Source organism: Antrostomus carolinensis, unplaced genomic scaffold (genome assembly GCF_000700745.2).
Source record: "Antrostomus carolinensis isolate BGI_N321 unplaced genomic scaffold, ASM70074v2 scaffold21924, whole genome shotgun sequence".
Lineage (NCBI taxonomy): Eukaryota > Metazoa > Chordata > Aves > Caprimulgiformes > Caprimulgidae > Antrostomus > Antrostomus carolinensis.
Window position 1 is genome coordinate 18,380 of NW_010313287.1, and position 16,581 is coordinate 34,960.

At 43.3% G+C, this 16,581-nt stretch overlaps 1 protein-coding gene across 1 annotated transcript in view; it reads right to left on the reverse strand.

The window, feature by feature from the left end:
• Positions 1–945: 945 nt before the first annotated feature.
• DOT1L (DOT1 like histone lysine methyltransferase) overlaps positions 946–16,581 on the reverse strand; it is a gene marked incomplete at its 5' end in the record, with an annotated part of 54,668 nt that continues 39,032 nt past the window's right edge. The window contains 12 exons of the mRNA XM_010167320.1: positions 946–1,158; positions 5,038–6,009; positions 6,467–6,531; positions 7,379–7,584; positions 8,318–8,931; positions 10,334–10,460; positions 11,892–12,038; positions 12,842–12,965; positions 13,228–13,709; positions 14,459–14,584; positions 15,156–15,293; positions 15,894–15,995. Of these exons, the coding sequence (XP_010165622.1) occupies positions 1,151–1,158; positions 5,038–6,009; positions 6,467–6,531; positions 7,379–7,584; positions 8,318–8,931; positions 10,334–10,460; positions 11,892–12,038; positions 12,842–12,965; positions 13,228–13,709; positions 14,459–14,584; positions 15,156–15,293; positions 15,894–15,995 (3,111 nt within the window). The remainder of the gene's footprint in view (positions 1,159–5,037; positions 6,010–6,466; positions 6,532–7,378; positions 7,585–8,317; positions 8,932–10,333; positions 10,461–11,891; positions 12,039–12,841; positions 12,966–13,227; positions 13,710–14,458; positions 14,585–15,155; positions 15,294–15,893; positions 15,996–16,581) is intronic.

Consider the following 16,581-nt stretch of genomic DNA (forward strand, 5'->3'; position numbering starts at 1 on the left):
TAGATTGTGGTGTTTTTGTGAACTACCATTTAGACCTACTTAAAAGCAAAGAAATTACAAAAGCAAAAATGCACTCTGTCAATAAAACGTACACAGCTAAGCCATTTCTGAATCAAGTATCAAAACCCTACTAACAAAATACATTGTACTTGGGAACAAAAACAACAAGCTGAGAAAATCTGCTACCTGCACCAGTACAGAAGCACTAAGTTCAGTCTTTCCAACGTTGGTAAAAAGGGCCTGACCAACACCAGTGATTAAACACCCTGTTCATATGCCAACGACATCCCAAAACAAGTTACCAGACTAGCTACCAAAATTCACAGTGACTTGAGTGCCACCAGCAACTGCAAATGGCCCAGTGAAGTAGTTTGAATAGGGGCAGGACTTGGAATTTCTTCTGTTCAAACTGTGCCTGCGTCGGCTGAGCTTGCCTGGGTCACCCCAGGAACTGTAGCTGCCACTCCAGAGGGGAGTACTGAGCTCTTGTTTGTAAGGAACACAATTAAAAACCACCCAGTTAACAGAGCACCCGGCTCAGTTCAAATGAAAACAAAATATTAAGAGAGAAGCCTGCCTTTATAGCTCACACTGCTGCAAACCAAGTGCATTTTGGTATATGAACAGAGTAAGGTGAATAAATAAACTGCAGACCTTTCTGAGAACTGGGTTTGGCATTGGTCAACCCTCCAAATTCAGCACCAAGGATTCAAACTAGAGGCACAGTTCTGACGGATTAAATAGCACCGAGAGGAGGCTCTTTACATCTCTGCTGGTGTGCCAGTCCTTTATTATTCAGAGAATTTAATAAGTTGTATTTTATGATTCTAGGTGGAATAAAATAAGTCAAAATTGTTTTCACTTTAAAAAAAGATAAATACTTTATCTAAACTATCAACAATACAAACTGGAGCTTTAAGCATTTGTTTTGCCTTTTTTTTTTTTGCCTTTTTTTTTTTCTTTTTTTTTTAAACTCAGATTCACAGTAAATATTTTCTCTGTTGTTTAGGTCTTTTTTATGCTTTTATTTTGTCCAGTAGTAAGAGAGTAGAAACCCCTGCACAGGCCAGGTGAGCACCTTTCAGTGGAAGCCGAGTGAAGTTGGTCCACGTTGTCCTTGCATAGGTCACATTGGGTTGAGGTAGAAATCCTAGTTACCTGCACAACAGGAGGAGAGCAAGAGACTCATCTAAATAAAAGACAAAAATCTACGGTGTGTTAGATGTGTCAATCATTTCTACATTGCTCCAAGACCTCGTTAGCCAGCAATGAAGGAGCAAGTCTTGCCCCAACTGCAATTAGACACAAAGGATGCCCCCGAGAGCGACCCGCGGCCCCTCCCGGGTATTCCAGTGTTTAAAGTTTTCTGACAGTGGAACCACATTGACCTCTGTCCTCCTCTGACTGACCTCGAGTCGGGCAGGGGAAAGTATTCCCCACTCAGTCCTTCACCTTTTTTCTAGCACACACTAATCTGCTTTGAATTTTTTTATTACCCTGGGGGAGAAACATGATGAGAGACAAAGCAGTTTATTTTAACCCCCAATTCCAGATTTGAACCCTGGTTCATCAAGGCCTCTGAGCACACGTATTCACGCCAAAGTCAATGAAACTGCTCCAATGTCTGCCCTGTGTTCAAGAGTCAGACGGAGCAGGACCACAGCTACAGTACGTGTCACCCACCATCTCCTGGCAGCGTTATTTCCGCTCCTTTGCTCCACGACCCAGCTTTGCCATCCAGCTATTTTTCTCTGTATGTCACTTCTGTGCCTTTGCCTATTTTGCTCAGCGTCACTTTGCGACAGGGACCATCACACCTGACGGTACGGAGTCTAACCCGCTATGACCTCAGTTCCAGGTAAGGCTGCAGCAGAAGGCTTTCCCACTGTTCTCACTCGAGTCTCTCACGTACACAAACCCCCACACCTAACCCTCCTTGCCCACTCTCCCCCATCTTCTTTCTACTCCAGGTTTTTTAAGCCCATTTCTGTAACCACATCACGCTGTTGGTCTCTGCTGGGACCATGTTACTCAAAACTCTTCCTCAGCCTCACTTTCCTGTCTGGAAGGACAGAGGTAATACTTACAAAAAGCCTAATGAGGGTTTGTTCATGTCTGTGGAGCAATTTGATGATGAAGACACTATACACAATGCACACTCAAAAGAATCTCTCAGGTATATTGTAATTGAGTCATGTTTTATAAGCGGCAAAGAGTATTCAACCATATATTGTATGTAGCTTTGGTATCAAGCGAACAGCAACAACAACAAAGACCTACAAGAAAAGCACGGAGCAAGTTCTGGGGCCCTAACATACTGATTTAACTTTGCAAGCACGAGTTGTTACATCAGGATGCCACAGAGTATTTTCATAAACAACAGTACCCAACTCTGTGGTGGTACAATTTATTCTGGAGTTGCTCTAAAGGCGTTTAAATACTTGCTTCAGTAAAAATGTGTACAGAATCATCCAGAAATCCTCCTGTCTTCTATGGCCCCAGCCTTTATGAAGCATGGACCACAGTTAACCCTGTGGATTCCCTGTGTTCTTATTCACAGTCTATCCAGTGATTGCCAAGTGAGATGAATACAACATCTGATGACTCGGTTACTGTCAGCCCTAGCAGGCAAGTCCAGTAAAGCTGCAGCGCACGGATAAATTACAACCTTTCTTTGCTACCTGTGGTTGTGTTTTCCATTGATGCAGGAGGCACATTAACTGCAATGCAAGACCCAGTGCATTTGATCTGCAAGCCAAAGCTGCAGCTTGTAACCTAGAGATTCGGAACTTTGTGATTATTTAGAGCAGCTGTTGTTGACTGACAGTAAGAACGAGACCACAAAGCACCATCACCGCATCCTAACGCTGTGCGAACATGGACTGGTGGAGATGCAACAGTCTGTGTCGGAGGGTAAGAAGAGGGGAAGGGGGAAGCAAAGTAGGAAACAACCACTTCCAGTAACTGTATAAAACCATACTTAAAAATAGACATTTTCTCCTGATTACTGATCTTCAGAAATAAACATTTTCATGAAGTGATCTCAACCTGAACACGATCCTAACGTCAGATGAGACAGACCAGAGGTACCATTGCGAGCACTCCTTGTCGAGAAATCCTGACTCCCAGAACAGAGAGCGTTAAGACTCTCCATCCTCTGCCATTCAGATTATTTGCTTCCCACATTTTAGAGGTTTCCTCTGTTTCACAGAGCCCATCCCCAACCTATCTCTGAAAAGGAAGAAGCATCATTCAGCATCTCATACAAAACTCCTCTTTTTTTTTCTCTAGCCTTACCTTACAAAATAAGAACTGTTAGCTAAGCAAGCTCTTTATCGTGGCTTAACCCCAGAAAGGTGCGAAGCATAAGGAGACTGCATGCCAAGTGTAACCCACATAGCAGATGTGCCAGCTGCGTTGGACTGCGTGATCATGGGCGCGGACTGTGCCAGCGCCAAACGGGGCAGAGGCGGGTGATGGACTGTAAAGGAGGGACGGGAGGTTTTGTGCTGGAGAGAAGCTAGCTTAATAGACAAAGAAGCATTAGCAGATTGGACAGAAGCAGCAGAAGAGGATGGTAAAAAAGCTTCACCAGGTGAGATGGATGGTAAGTTCTGCAGAAGCGCAGGCTCGGAGTTAGAAGCGAGTAATGGAGGAGGTGGGGGCAATGAAACGTTAGGAGGGGGCGGAGGGGAATGGAAAACAGATTGCACTGGCGCTCTGTTGAGGTGCTGAGCAGATCTAGTCTCACTAGATGTTACTAAATTAGAGGAAGGGGGTGGGAAAGATGAGGATGAGGTGCTGGCAACAGCCTGCAGAGGGTTTAAGCTTAGCACTGTGCTGCTAGAGACAGCACTGCTGCTGAAACTGGCTCCAAATTGATGAGGAGAGGAGGCAGAAGGCACCGCATGGTTAAAAATACCTGCAAACAGGAGAGAAAAACTCAGCTTCAACAGATGGGCTTTGTACAGTCTCAAGTGACAAGAGAAACAAAACAAAAAAGCAAAAAAGAAAAAAAAATTATAATAGTTACAGCCCCATACAAAAATATGCAGCATGAGAAGGCAGCAAGCAATGAGAGATAATGGTGCAGGCCAGGAGGTACAAAAGATTTCACTTACCTTTCCTACTGCCAACCTCTAAATGCCACGAGGAAAAATGGTCAGACCCAAGAACTGTCAGTTCTATACCACACAGGTAGACTTTTGATGAGATTACGTGGTCTCTAGAGTTGTTTATCTGAAGACTCAAACTGCTGCTCTTCCCTCCCCACCCTCCTGCTTTCCCACTTACAGGGCAGCAGAGGGGAGATTGTATTTCCAGCAAATCTATGTGCTGAGAGATGTGAGAGTTAGGATTTCCCGACATGGTGCCTGAATGATTATGGACAGGTAAGAAAAACTGCCTTGGACATTTAGTAACGGCAGGTTCAGACTATCTTCTAGTCCTGCCAGCTTGTCTCTGGTTTGGGCCACAGAAGCCCAGCCTGTGCAGAATCCCAGAAGTGCAAAGTGCATATGGCATTGCCCTTCCTGGCAAAGAAACGCTCTTCGTGTCCATCGAGAGCCAGAATGCTACACAATTCCCAGCACCATCTCCTCTGAAGAGGCACTGATGTTTTGCTCTTCCTGGATCATGCTAAATCCATTCAAGGCCTAACCTCAACCTTTTACTCAAGTTGACAAGTTAGAGAGATCCTTAACTTGGTACCACGACAAGTTAAATCTTTTACCTGCAGGCAGACCTAAGTTGGTTCCAACACAGCAACATCTGAACAAGCATACATTATGGAATCACAAAGTCTGGGTGTATTCTTTCATTAAGGTGATACAACAAGCTCATCTAGGAGACAAAGCTCATGAGATTTCACTGTGGGGAACTGAACTCATCCTAGCATTTCCAAGAGATAGAGGAGATTGGTTAAGTGGGACAGATTTGCTTCACATCCTGCAGAAATGAAAGGGTTTCACCCCTGGAGAGGCAGTGTCAGACTTTCCTTTAGGCCCTGTCTTATACCAGAGAAAGAGTTCTGCCTACCTCCAACTGTTCCACCTGTAACCCCAGGAGAGAAGTTCCCCATAGTGTGAGAATTAGTCAGTCTGGTTGCAGCCGATGACACGTGGACCAGACTGGCAGCAGCTGGCATTGAATTAAATAAGGACTGCAATACTGAGGAATTTGTCACCGAGTTGAGGTTTGCTTGCAAGGCCATAGGGCCGAGAGGGAACTGCGATCCAGTGGTCAAAGTGTTTAGGAAAGGATGGTGCGTCTGAACAGAAGATGCTGGGTTGCCTGCTGAAGAAACAGCAGTAGAAAGGCTTTTACCATTCAGAAGGCCACCAGATGAAACAGCAGCAGAAATGAAAAGGTTGTGGCCATTTTTAAACTCCACATCTCGGTCCCTTCCTTTGCCAACCTTTCCGTTATGCTGCAAAGAGTTTTTTTCTGAAGAACCCCCAGTACGAACGCTTATTTCGCTGATCTCTTTGCTTTTGACCCCCGACCGATTTAAGTCTTCTCCTTTCGTGCTGCTGAGACTTTCGAGTTGCCTCTTGTTCAAGAAAGGATTCGTTTCCGATACCCCCACATCTTTGCTTCGCTGCGACTGGAAACCCAGGGAGCAGTTGGAAGTCGTCACGTCTGAAGCTTTATGTGGAAGAGAAGCACCATCGATAAAGCTGTGTAAACCCATCTCAGCTGACAATCCCCCGTTGTAGGCGAACCCGTTGGTGGAGTTTGTACTGGGGCTGAGCCCATCGGTCCCAGCCGAGGGCATGGCGATGCTTTTCCTTGTGTGTGCTGTCATCTTGGCGTCGATGGCAAGGCTGTCCTCGGAGGATGGCCTGAAGGCAAAGAGCGAATTCTGGCTCAAAGATGAAACCGACTGTAAAGGACTATCTGTAGTTTTGGTCAGGTTGATGTCAGATATTGGTGAAAAAGTAGATTTCCATTTACTGCTATTCATGTTTTCGTTGCTTTGTGCTTGTTTCCTTCCAGATAAGCTGCCACCTAGTTTGGAGGAAGATTTATAAATGTCAAAAAACAGGATTCGCTGCATCTGTTCATTAAGAACAGGGTTTTATCTTTCAACACCCACATTTTATCTGTCTGTAATGCTATTTCTGATCCAAAGGCAGAAATATTTGTGAAGTCACTCAAAAGTCCTTCAAATTTAGTTTAGTGCTCTGAAAAAGTTTGAAAACGCTGATCTACTTTTTTCTCAGTCTACAGATCCCTCCCCAAACCCTGAGTCAGTGAAAAAACTGGTCAGATCTTTGGTGACCTGTGACTACAGAAAGAACTGAGCCAGAACCTGTAATTAACAGCCACCTGTCTTAATCATCATCATGCAAAGCCCCAGCAGAACTGGACTCAGAACAGAAAAGCCTGCTACCGACTAACAGCTTCAGTCAGTGGCAGACACCTGTTCCCATTACAACAAATAATTAACATTCCTCACACCTACCATTTTCAACAGTCTTCTGTGGAGATTTGCTTTCCAATGATATTGTTGCAATTTTCCTCTCAATTCTAGTGGGAAAATAAAAAGGTTATAGCACTCATTGCAGACTTTTTGTTGCACATTTACTCTCAGAACTTGTCTTCCTCGTGTTTACGTCTTAACAGCTGACTAGAGTATATAAAACCAGGTCAGCTAGGCAGCTGGATGTTACTAAAAGGACTTCAAAGCATAAAAAAAATTCACCACAAACTTTTAAGTATTATTGAATTACAGAATTCAGAATTATTGCCCTATTATTGCCTATTATTCAGAATTATTGCCCTTTGCCAAGATTAGTGCACGTTCAGAGGACGTCATTGTTGCTTTTATTTAACAAGAAGAAGTAAGCTGTTGCTCACATTTCTCTAGTCATTACTTTTCCAGCACCTTAAACAAGAAAAAAATTGCACCCCACAGCAGGCAAAGGGTGGCAACTGCTCCATTTTCAGAGCAACACATCAACAGTTTGGGGCAGGAAGTGAAAAATTTTCAATCAACTAGATTGAATGGAATTGATTGAACTAGTTGATTTAATTGACTGAAACTAGAAGTGAGTGGGAGGCAGATTCTTTGTTAAAAATTACACACACAGCCTCAGCACTCCCACAAAGCAACACCATAAAAAAATAATAATAATAATTTGTACACCAATTCTTTCAGAGGCCAGACTGACAGCTTTGCAAACACAGCAACATGCAAGTACTATTTCCTAAATACCTTCCCTGTTCATGATTTCAGCTGCGTAAGAGGCTCACAAGAATGGAATCAGCCTCCAGGCAAAGGGAACAAAGACGGCTTAACACACCTCTCCAGTTCAGAGCACCGTTACCAGCTCTCAGAGAAATCTCATCCTGAAACCCATGCCTGTGTATTCACCTGCTGCTATTGTGCTCGTCCTCAGATCCCTGCTCTTCATCTGATGTTAGAGGGGAGTAATGAACGCCGTTGGTCTGAATGAGGGGCTTTTCCTTTTTCAGTACCGGGGGCTGGTCATTGTCCTGGTAAGGAACAGGAGAGTTCTTCAGGGAGTTTTCAGGAGAGGAAATGGCTGTTATTTCTAAAGGCTGGTTAATGTTATTGACCTGGGCAAGAAGGAAAGAAAGCAGTTACAGATGAGAGTGTCCCTTTAGAAACAAGGCATCTTGTTAAGGATATTAAAAGCAGGCTTAACTGGCTCAGCTGTAGGATATGCCAACAGCTGCTTGTTTAGCACTGCCATTGTTATAACTCCACCATCCTGCCTTAGAGCCTAGGATGAAAGCTTTAATATATTTTAGAAAATATCTAATTTTCATTCTTCAATTTCATGTTTAAACACAGAAATTAAGGCATGGGATAATCACATTATTTTTTTAAATTTATTTTTTTCAAACTACCACTGTAGGATCACATGAACACAACTTGTAGAGCTGGCTTAATTATGCAAGAATGCCATATGCTTCTGGCACTCTAATGCTATTTAGTCAATCTAAGTTTAAACTATTTTCAAAATATTTAACCTACAGCCTAAAAATCAACTGCACTACAGAAACAAGCTCTTTGTCATAAGAGAAGAAATTATTTGTAATTTTTAATGCTCTGACAGCAAAAAAAATCTTTGAAGATGTTCTGCCTACACAGGTCACCAACTTTTCAGCGATTCTCTCGCCCCTCAAGAGGGGCCATTTTCACAAAGGGTCTTCACACCAATTCCAGCTACTAGCACTGGAACAGCCGGAGAGTGCGTGAAAGGACAGAGCAGCTGAAGCTCACTTTAATGCAAAGAGCTTTCCCAGGCCCTTCTCTCTTGCCAGAGCTCTTCATTTTTGCCCTTACCATGGAGTTGATATTGAGCGGTGAACCTGACGGTTGCGTAAAGAGTCCAGACACAGCAGGTAAGGATTTGCGTTTAGGAGAGACCCCGGAGTTCCCGCTGAGATTCCCAGTTGAGGATCTCTTCCGCCGGCCTCGCTTCTTCCCATCCTGCACATGTGCTTGGCCACAGTCCAGCCGAGCGCTCGTGGGCAGAGGACTGTGCTTGTTGGAAGGGGATTGTTTTACATGTCCTGTATTAGGAGAGATTGTAAAGATGATTCTTCTCTTGGTCTCGTTCTCAGGATCTGAAAACGCTGCATCAGACTGAAGATCCCCCTTTGATCCTTCGGCAAACATCTTCTGAGCATCTGCATATTGCAATACCCCTACCAGGCTCTGAGAGGTGCCATTTAACCTGGGGCTTGTTGAGTGCTGGTGAGCAGGGGAGTTTTGCCCAGAGTTCCTTGACTGCATCATTAGCAAAGGATGTTGTGGAGTGGAACTCCGAGACCCTACTGAGTTAAACAGACTCCCAGAGTCGTCCAGAGCTGCCTGATCAACACTATGGTTAAGATGGGCTGGGCTGTTTGTAAGATTTCCATTGACTGCCACGGAGCCAGAAGAGTAAGAAAAACCTGTTGAAAGGGAAAGTATACATCATTGCTTCTGCTGAGTGATAGTTCACAGTGCTAGATTTCTGGGATGACTGGGAGTGGTTTCAGCTCTACCTGAGTGTGTATGACACAGGAAACTGCCCAGCTGCTTTCTACAAGTGCAGTTGAGAAGGTGGCTCTGTGAGCTGATGGTTTCAGTTGGGGGTTAATGATTTTTCACTATTCTTTTGCAAGTTCAGGAAAATTCCAAGTGTTATATGGAGATATCCTGTGCTCCACCTGGTTTTTTAAATTGAATTCAAGTGTAAGTTTCTTTTAAGCTATTATGCCTTTTGAAATCAGGGCTCCTCTACTCTCAACTCTCTCCTATCATCAAGGAAACAGACAGCCAAATTCAGTCCATTTCCTTCCCCAAAAAAGAAGGGATGGTGTCATCTATACAGCCCACCTCCTTCTAAAAATTAAACAAAAGGCTGTGGCTTAGGGAGGGACAGGGGATCTTCAAAGACATTGTGGTAGAAGAATGCCACATGGGAGGAATCTTGGAAAGGGAAGCCATGGTGTATCATATGTGGGTTTGGTGCTCCAGTAAGGCCTTGTCTCTGGGCTGTCTAAATGAAAGGGGTAGAAGAGAACCTGGTAGTGTTTTACAACAAGGTTTTTGCTTTTAAATATTTCATTGGTTTTATAGAAAACTGCAGCCGAGCCCTTCTTTGCAAAACAGATGCAAGAAACAACACAAGCCCCTCAAGGTGGTCAACATTAAGAACATACTCTCTGATGAGGGATCAGCTGTAGAAAAGCTTCTGTACACTAGAATCTACTTTTCCTGGTCCACAACATTTCCATATCCTGAAAGGTCACAATTTCAACACGAGTGAGTTCAGAAGCTGTGTCTGCACTTAAAGGTGTCCCTATCCTCTCCTGTTTGACACTTCTTCCTACTCAGATACTTGTGCCTTTACAACTGCTCATGAGGCACCATAGTGACCTGCATCAAGAAATTAATTTTGCTATTAAAAAAAGTCCACCACCCTGTAAAATAAAACTTTTAAAGCCAGATCATCAGCTCATAGCACAGCTATGCATCACTTTGCTGGTTTCACACATCATAAAGGTAGGAATCTCTTAATCTACATAGAAGAATTTTAAAAAATCAATTATTTATTTACACTGCAAGGCGCTGCAGTTCAGCTAAAGCACATCAAACCAATACTTCATGCCAGAATGCACCCGATCTGTAGGCACATCCTGCCTCAAAACATCATAAACTATGATTCTTTGGTCTTGTTATGAAACACACATTTATCTATCGCTCTACTGCCTGAAGGATGTGACAAGAAGTGCTTGGAAAACTCCAACTCGTGCCCTTGGGATGCTGTCATGACAAGACAGCGCACCTCCGCGTAGATGAGGCTGTTACCTGAGGTAGCCAAAGCCAGTGGCTTGTTTCCAGCAGCATTGCTTACGCCATTATGAGAACTAGCACCAATCTGCTTTTCAAGTGTCGATGAGTCTCTACTCTGATGAACTGGGCTAGGTGTGCTTCTCTGGGGGGGGAGAGAAACAGGTATTTTAGTACAGGAGCATCCTCAAAAGTCAACAGTTTAAATAAAATTCACATGCATTAGTAGATCTACCAAGGAAAACGCCCCTACTTCCTAAATATCCTAGATTTTGCTTGTTTTGAGAAAAACATAGATCAGCATGTTATGGGACAAAAATGATTACTGTCATTAATTATACTGCAATAGTACCTAGAACACAACAGATCCCATGGAGAAACAGGGAGAACAGGCTCATCATCCCAGAAAGTTTAGACTCAGAACAGCACTGCAATCATTAAATGAATTCCTCAATCCACTGCTTCACAGGCAGCCAGAAAGGAAACAGACGGTTTCATGGGATCATGTCCCCAGGCCTGTGCACACAAAGTTCCCCAAAACAACCCCAAATTGGACATAAAAAGCATCAGACTGTGGTCTCTGGGACACTATCTGAGGGTATGATCAACAAGCGGTGTTTTCCTCAAGCAGGCAAAACAACTGTGAAATGGCAGCCTGAATAAACAATGTGTTGGAGTGAGAGATGCCATCCAGGGCGTGCTCTCTGAGGACAGAATCACACAGAATAATCACAGAATGGTTGAGGTTGGAAGGGACCTCTGAAGGACAAACAACTTCTGCTCAAGAGCTGGGCAGACTGTAGTTCTGCTCCAACTAAAAGTCTACAGCTGGAAAAAGATAATGGATTCAATACTATGAAACAGCTCAAGCTTTCCAAACATGGGATGGTGAGGCAGGCATTTGTGGATGGATGCTAAATTCACAGCTCTCCTGTGAAAGCAGCAAATCCTTCTCAGTTCTCTACTGTAACATTTTTGTGACACAACGTTTGTGAGAAACTGGACCAGGCTTTTTTAAATTCCTCTGCCACTGAGAGTAGCACAGACTTGTCAGGGTTTCAAAAAGAGCTGGTCCCAAAAGTTCTCTAGCTGCTTGCTCTAGAGCAGTCTCTCACACATCAGTTATTACAGCCTCAAGGTGCTATTCAAGTTCATCCTATGTGATAAAAGTGGACAATTTTGAGATGACCAAACTGAGGCAGAAGAATTTGTCTCCCAGGGTCACGTAAGAAGGCAGGGGCTAAGAACAAACTGATATGTGTGATCCTCTGCTTTCACTGTCACAAACTCTCAGGCTCTGTACCTCTTCCACCCAGCCAGACACTTAAGACTAGAATCTCTTGAGGCACAAACTTTACTTTCCCTCCTGGATGAAATACCACCACCCCACAGCCAAAAAAGCAAAAAAATCTACAGAATGACTAAGAGCCAAGAGGATGCATCCCAACACCAGCCTCCCCTGAAGCACAGGACATTTGAGATGACCAGCCCACTAAAGATTCTGGTGCATAGCACCCCATTACTGCCCAGTGTGATTTTAGTTTGGGATGGAAAGTGTTGACAATCCCTTACTCACCACCTTCTCAACACGGCTAGGTAGGACTACGCTGGCCAGAGGGATACTAACAGGGAGTTTATTGGGCTGCACTGTGCTGAGAGGAATACTGATAGGTAGGCTGGTGATAGTTTCTCCATTACTCACAGAAGTTCTCTCTCTCAAAACCTGTAAATGCAAAAGGAAAAGTAATGTTCTTAACTGTATGCTATTCCTGAAAAGACTTTTAAAACTAACGGTAACCTGCTCAGTTATATTTTGTCCACCTTCCTTTTTAAATAATAATAATAATAAAAATAATAATTACACAATTAAGAGTGATGACTATATAGCAAAAACAGGGTATGCACGGAGCACCTTTGTTACCAGCACCAGTCTACTGGTTCAGCAATATCCAACAGCATAGAAATATGTAAATTAAAGCTACTGCTGGCCCCAAGCATAAGGAAAAGGATGTCTTAGGCAAGCTAATTTCCTAGTGTCTCTGTCAGAGCTCTGTGAAAAGCACTCAACTGATAGAATTCGTATCTTGAGGCCCTCTGTATGCAGAAGATGTAGTATGCAGAAATATTTCCATGGTAACCTCCTATTGGAGGGCACCTGCTTGCTCTGAGCATCAACATGATTCATGGCTGGACCAATTACATGGACAATCTTTTATTATTTTCCTTTTTCTAACTACTACTTTTCAAGTTTAAGTAGACACGCACCAGATCAAAAAGAAGTCCTACTGCATTACTGGCACAGTTTATATGGAAACCAGTCACTCAGAGCTAAGTACATCTTTCATGAGCACAGTAATCTCTCCACTTAGCCAGTACCTTCTTTATATTTTACCTGTATTTTGTGTTATTTTCCATGCCAAGCTGACCACAGAAAGAAAACGTGCCTGCATCCCCTAGTTTGACCAACTTTTTCTTTGCTCTACCAGGTACAACATCTCTGCATTTGAGCACAAGCAGATCTCTTACCTTCTCGCCTGCAACTGGTAAGGCCGCTGGGGAAGAGGGCCGAGTTTCCTGAGGACTCAGCTTTATGCCATTTGAAATACCAGGGCTTGGATATGTAAGGCCATTCTCTTTGACATGCTCAGCTCTGGAACAGAAATGTATGATCGTTAGAATACAAAAGCTAACAACTTGCCTTCTGCAAGGAATTCCTGTACCAAACTCAAGGCACTATAGCACCCCATTTACCCAATCAGCTGCACTACTGGTTTTCCTGCCACAAAACTTTTACAAGCGTAGAAAACCTCACTTTAAAAATTATTTTCCCACAATCCAAATAAACCACTGTTACTAAAAACAAGCACTAGTATTACCCCTCCTTTCCCATCCTCGGAAATGATCACTCTCACCTCTGTATCTCATTAGCTGTTGCTTTTCCATTGACTGCATGGTCTTGATTCAAGTGTCTCCTTAGTGCTATTTTAGCTGGGGAAAACCTGGTATAATCAGGTAAGGACAAGCTTGTCATCTTGTCTGCCTTCTGTCTGCTGCTGTGGTTTGGGGTACACGGAACTATTTCTTGGTCCAGGTGAGAGGTCGTGTACTGAGGTGTGTTCTGCTTGGAAGAGGGCCTGCTAAAAGTGTTATGAATTTCATAGGGAGTAGCATGGCCGTTCATGGACAGTTCAGGGCTCATGCCATTGATGTGGGGCATAGGAAACTTAGAGCATTCAAGCTCCAGTTGGAACCTGCTGTGATCAGCCTCAGGATCACGGCTCAAATGATTTTTATTGCGTAGCTGTACTGACAGTGACTCATCAGACGGCGTGTACGATTTCAGCTGCATGAGCTCCTGTTGCCTTTGACTTTTCTCAAGTTCCACAATGCTGATCTTTAAATGAAGAGGAGGACACAATGATTAAAGACCACACTTAACAATTCTGTCCCATTATGGAGTTTTGCCTTGATATGCTGCTCTGAGCTTGAGACCAAAAGGTGCAGGTAAAGGGAATGGCTCAGAGACTCTTAGAAAGCACCTTTCAGATCACAAAAGTAAACATTAAATATTTTCAACTTATATAGAGAGAGTTTGGAGTAACTCAATACTGCCAGTCATTAACGAAAACAGTCAGGGCATGTCAAGGCCAGCAATAGGATGAATTAGCTCTAGTGCTAATCTCAAAGGGAAAAGCTTTTCAGTCACAGGAGTTTAATTTTTCACTATGGTAACTGATGTTCTGTGGGCACTGATTCCTGAATCAAGGTGTCAGAGCACACAGATGATGTTATCATGAAGCCACATACTATGCAAACAAGCAGGACCTTTCTTTTCACCAGGTCATGCTTTTTAACTACGTTTCATGATAAACCATGATTCCTTCTTCCACAGAATTACCAAGGAATCAGATCACAGCATCTCCTTCCTTTAAAAGTTATCCACATCCTTATTCTTCAAGTTTACTAAAACCCACTAACAAAAAGATTAGTCTCCAGGAGTGTGTAGGAGGGCAAAGGTGGGGGAAGAAAAACAGCCACCTAGCTTATCATTTAACATCATATTTTAGTCAAATACCCTTAACTGGCCCACAGCCCAAGAGCTACCCCAAGTTGGTGACTCTAGATGTGTTTCTTGCTCTCTACCTGCAATTCCAAACAGTGCTTCTGTTTCTCAGAAATCTGATTCTTCAATGCCTGCTTCTCTTTCAGCAAGTTCTCCAGTGACAATGTTGACCAATCCAGTTTCAGTTCTTCACACCGTGCCTTAAGCTGCAAAGACACAGGATAAACAGATTAAAAGACAACTTTCACCACTTCACCCAAGATGCAAGCTGAAAGACAGGCACCTTTCAACTGGATATGTGCAAGAAGCTTCTTAGCCCATTGAAAACTCCTCTCAGCTTAAGCAAAATGCCAGCAAAATGGTCCTGTGGTCACCACATAATGTGTCAGGAGGTGGCCTGGTTCTTTCTAAAATAATCAGTGTTATCACCCAGCCTCCCTAACCACTTCCACATCCAGATTTCCCCCTCACCTACCTTACCAGTTTGAGTTGCCAAGATGAACACCACAAGAGTTATAGCTACTGCAAAGCAAGCACTGGACAAACTTGGTCCAAATTCAGTGATAAGTGCCCATGCAGCTGCACAGCTATTTATGGGACACAGCTGAGGCCAACTGTCACCTCAGCGTTTTTCCCCATCATTCTTCTCTGTTACAGAGGATGATTCTTCATTCATTAAGATACCTTGAAGACAGGGGCAGCCCTTGGCTCATGACCTACCCTCCTCACATAAATGGGAGCATCACCCCGCTACTCAGACACAAGCATTGTACACACCAGCTGTAAGCTCTGGTTCCTGAGTTCGCTGTTATCCTTCTCCAGCTGTTTTGTCTGTTCTTTCAGTTGCTGATTGTGAGCAGAGATTTCCTTCTGAGCCTGAATCAGGTCATTGTATGTTAGAGCTTTAACTCCCAACTACAAGATGAAGAATGAGAAGGAAAGAGATCATTCAATAAGGTCTTGACACCCTAATTCCAGATGACTGTCCCATTCAAAAACTGACATTGAGGAGATCCACAGAACTTAGGTGGCTCACAGGAGATCCCCCAGCATTCTCCAAGGCACTTTGTCATTGCTAGGAGATAACGAGGAAGGATAAAAGTACCTCAACTTGGAGCTGCTGTTCAGCAATTCAACTTTAAAACTGGCATTTATTTTCTTGTCAGCCAAAAGAACACTGTTTTTGTAGAAAGCCACCACATTTCCTCCTGTGCTTCCGAATTTGCTTTGGCAACACAAGAGTTTGTTCAACTAACAGAAGAGGCATCCTTTACTAAAATACCACAGTGTCTGTGGCCTGTCACTCCCTTCCCCTGGATACAGAGCAGCACACAACAGTTTCAATAATGAAAATAAAACATAACCAAAGAGCAATACAGATTCCACATTATTTAGCATGATCTGCTGCAAAACAGAGGCTGAAGACCTGAGACTACTCTGGTCTTACTTATTTTTATTAAAACTGTTTGCATGCAGATGACTAACAAGCATCCACTTCCACCAGATCAGGGCTACCTCATCAAGTTTCTGCTGAAAAAGACGTTTGATTTCCTCTTTCTGTGCCTGGCAGTGGGTGAATAACTGCTGTGCTGTCCCCAGTAGCTGAGCATTCTTTTCCTGGAAGAGGGACAAGTGAGAAAATACACTTTTAGCACCAACTGCAGCATGCTCCATCTTAGTAAGCTGTTTACATCTAGTTTGTATACTAAGTTAGGAGAGAATCTGAGCTCAGAGGGGAGATGTATGAACTATTCCAGCTCTGTCTCAGACTTTGTTAGTGAGTCTTTGTTAGTGTTCAACACTTGGTCAACTTCAATAAGCTGAAAAGAGTTTTTAAGTAGTTTTTTTCTGCTTTATGGTAAAATAGAAACAGGACAGTATTAAAAATTCATTTTTATCCTCCTAGTGCATTGTAAAGAAATAGTAATAAACATATCCTACAGAGCAGAAATGGAACTGGAAAAGATTATCTGTATGAAATCTGTTACTAAACTGGGAATAGAATCTAAATCTCCAGAGTCCCAATTCAGAGTTTTCCTACACAATACTCACGGAAGACATGCAGTAAATGAAAATACACTGTGGGGGAGGTAGGAGGAAAGTCATAAATAAGCCAAACCACTTGTACTTCTAATGCCAAAATTACTTCAGTGGGCCATTCGACCCTTCCACTCGCAGAACATTTCCTGCCCATAACATTCCT